General features: G+C 43.3%; 1 protein-coding gene across 1 annotated transcript in view; it reads right to left on the reverse strand.

Annotated features, from left to right (window-relative positions):
* Nucleotides 1-2,500, reverse strand: part of LOC109885023 (FH1/FH2 domain-containing protein 3) — a gene marked incomplete at its 5' end in the record, with an annotated part of 32,324 nt that overhangs the window by 27,848 nt on the left and 1,976 nt on the right. Inside the window, 1 exon segment of the mRNA XM_031795011.1 lies at nucleotides 1,497-2,215. Coding sequence (XP_031650871.1) covers nucleotides 1,497-2,141 — 645 coding nt within the window.

Consider the following 2,500-nt stretch of genomic DNA (forward strand, 5'->3'; position numbering starts at 1 on the left):
ACCAATAGATTAATGACCTGGAACACAACCAATAGATTAGTGACCTGGAACACAACCACAACCAATAGATTAGTGACCTGGAACAAAACCACAACCAATAGATTAATGACCTGGAACACAACCAATAGATTAATGACCTGGAACACAACCAATAGATGAATGACCTGGAACACAACCAATAGATGAATGACCTGGTACACAACCAATATATTAATGTCCTGGAACACAACCAATAGATGAATGACCTGGAACACAAACACAACCAATAGATTAATGACCTGGAACACAACCACAACCAATAGATTAATGACCTGGAACACAACCACAACTAATAGATTAATGACCTGGAACACAACCAATAGATTAATGACCTGGAGCACAACCAATAGATTAATGACCTGGAACACAACAACAACCACTAGATTAATGACCTGGAACACAACCAATAGATTAATGACCTGGAACACAACCAATAGATTAATGGCCTGGAACACAACCAATAGATTAATGACCTGGAACACAACCAATAGATTAATGACCTGGAACACACCCAATAGATTAATGACCTGGAACCCAACCAATAGATTAATGTCCTGGAACACAACCAATAGATGAATGACCTGGAACACAACCACAACCAATAGATTAATGACCTGGAACACAACCACAACCAATAGATTAATGACCTGGAACACAATCATAACCAATAGATTAATGACTTGGAACACAACCACAACCAATAGATGAATGACCTGGAACACAATCATAACCAATAGATTATTGATTAGGTGTACATAATGTTTTGTATACTCAGTGTAAAGAGTAGGTGTTCATAATGTTTTGTATACTCAGTGTAAAGAGCACGTGTTCATAATGTTTTGTCCACTCAGTGGAAAGAGCAGGTGTTCATAATGTTTTGTATATTCAGTGTAAAGAGTAGGTGTTCATAATGTTTTGTTCGTTCAGTGTAAAGAGCAGGTGTTCATAATGTTTTGTATACTCAGTGTAAAGAGCAGGTGTTCTTAATGTTTTGTATACTCAGTGTAAAGATCAGGTGTTCTTAATGTTTTGTATACTCAGTGTAAAGAGCAGGTGTTCCTAATGTTTTGTATACTCAGTGTAAAGAGCAGGTGTTCCTAATGTTTTGTATACTCAGTGTAAAGAGCAGGTGTTCATAATGTTTTGTATACTCAGTGTAAAGAGCAGGTGTTCATAATGTTTTGTATACTCAGTGTAAAGAGCAGGTGTTCATAATGTTTTGTATACTCAGTGTAAAGAGCAGGTGTTCATAATGTTTTGTTCGTTCAGTGTAAAGAGCAGGTGTTCATAATGTTTTGTTCATTCAGTGTAATCTTGAACCCACAAATAAAAGGGGATTGAAAAGGAGACTTTTTATCATTGATGTTTCAACAAATAGGTTCAATTTAAATACTGCTCCATGTTCAACCCCTTTTAAGACACTGGTCTCTGTGAAACAGTAGAGTAGAAATGCTCACCTCACTCCAGAACAACCGGATCGTCTTCTTACTCTTCTGGACTGGTTCTGAAGGAGGGGCAGGGGCCGCGGAGCAGAAGGGGGGAGGAGGAGGCATGCTTCTCATCCCTGGCATTGGGGGTGGTGGTGGACAACCCAACAGGGGTGGGGGGCAGGATGGGAGGTAAGGGTTAGGGGGTGGGGGAGGAGGGGGACACAGGGAGTCTGAACCCCCCATCAGACCGGCATCCAGAATGTCTTCATCGTCTTCCTCTTTCAGGTCTGTGAAGTCGATGTCTCCGATGCGCAGCTCCCTAGGACTGGCCAGGAGTTGGTCCCAGATGGTATCTGACTCCTTCTTAGGGGGAGGTGGAGGGGGCTTCTCTTGTTCTACAACGGCGGCCTCATGAGAGGGGCTATTGAGGGGGGTGGGAGGCGAGCCCAGTCCTTTTACTAGATCCCCGAAACGTTCAGCGAACACTCTGACGTTCGAGTGAGATTCCTTTTTTTCCGGGAAGTCGGTTTTCCGGGTGCTCTCCTCTCCCTCGTCAGACGGTTGGACGGCTTCCTGGTTGACCTTTTCACCTACTCCTTTTTCCTTCCCCCTCTCCTCCTCCTCCTCCTCCTCGCAGGGCTCCTTGTTCTGGGAGTAAAGCATGTCTAGCATGAACCGTTTGCTGTTGAGGATTTTGCTGCACTGTTCATTCACATCCACCTCCTTAACACTCTGGGTCCACGGACCTGCACGGAGAGACAGGAAACAACAGGAGTGATATATACTGGAGGTGACATTACTCACATCCACCTCCTTAACACTCTGGGTCCACGGACCTGCACGGAGAGACGGGGAACAACAGGAGTGATATACAGTGCCTTGCGAAAGTATTCGGCCCCCTTGAACTTTGCGACCTTTTGCCACATTTCAGGCTTCAAACATAAAGATATAAAACTGTATTTCTTTGTGAAGAATCAACAACAAGTGGGACACAATCATGAAGTGGAACGACATTTATTGGATATTTCAAA

The sequence above is a fragment of the Oncorhynchus kisutch genome, linkage group LG17 (genome assembly GCF_002021735.2).
Source record: "Oncorhynchus kisutch isolate 150728-3 linkage group LG17, Okis_V2, whole genome shotgun sequence".
Taxonomy (NCBI): Eukaryota; Metazoa; Chordata; class Actinopteri; order Salmoniformes; family Salmonidae; genus Oncorhynchus; species Oncorhynchus kisutch.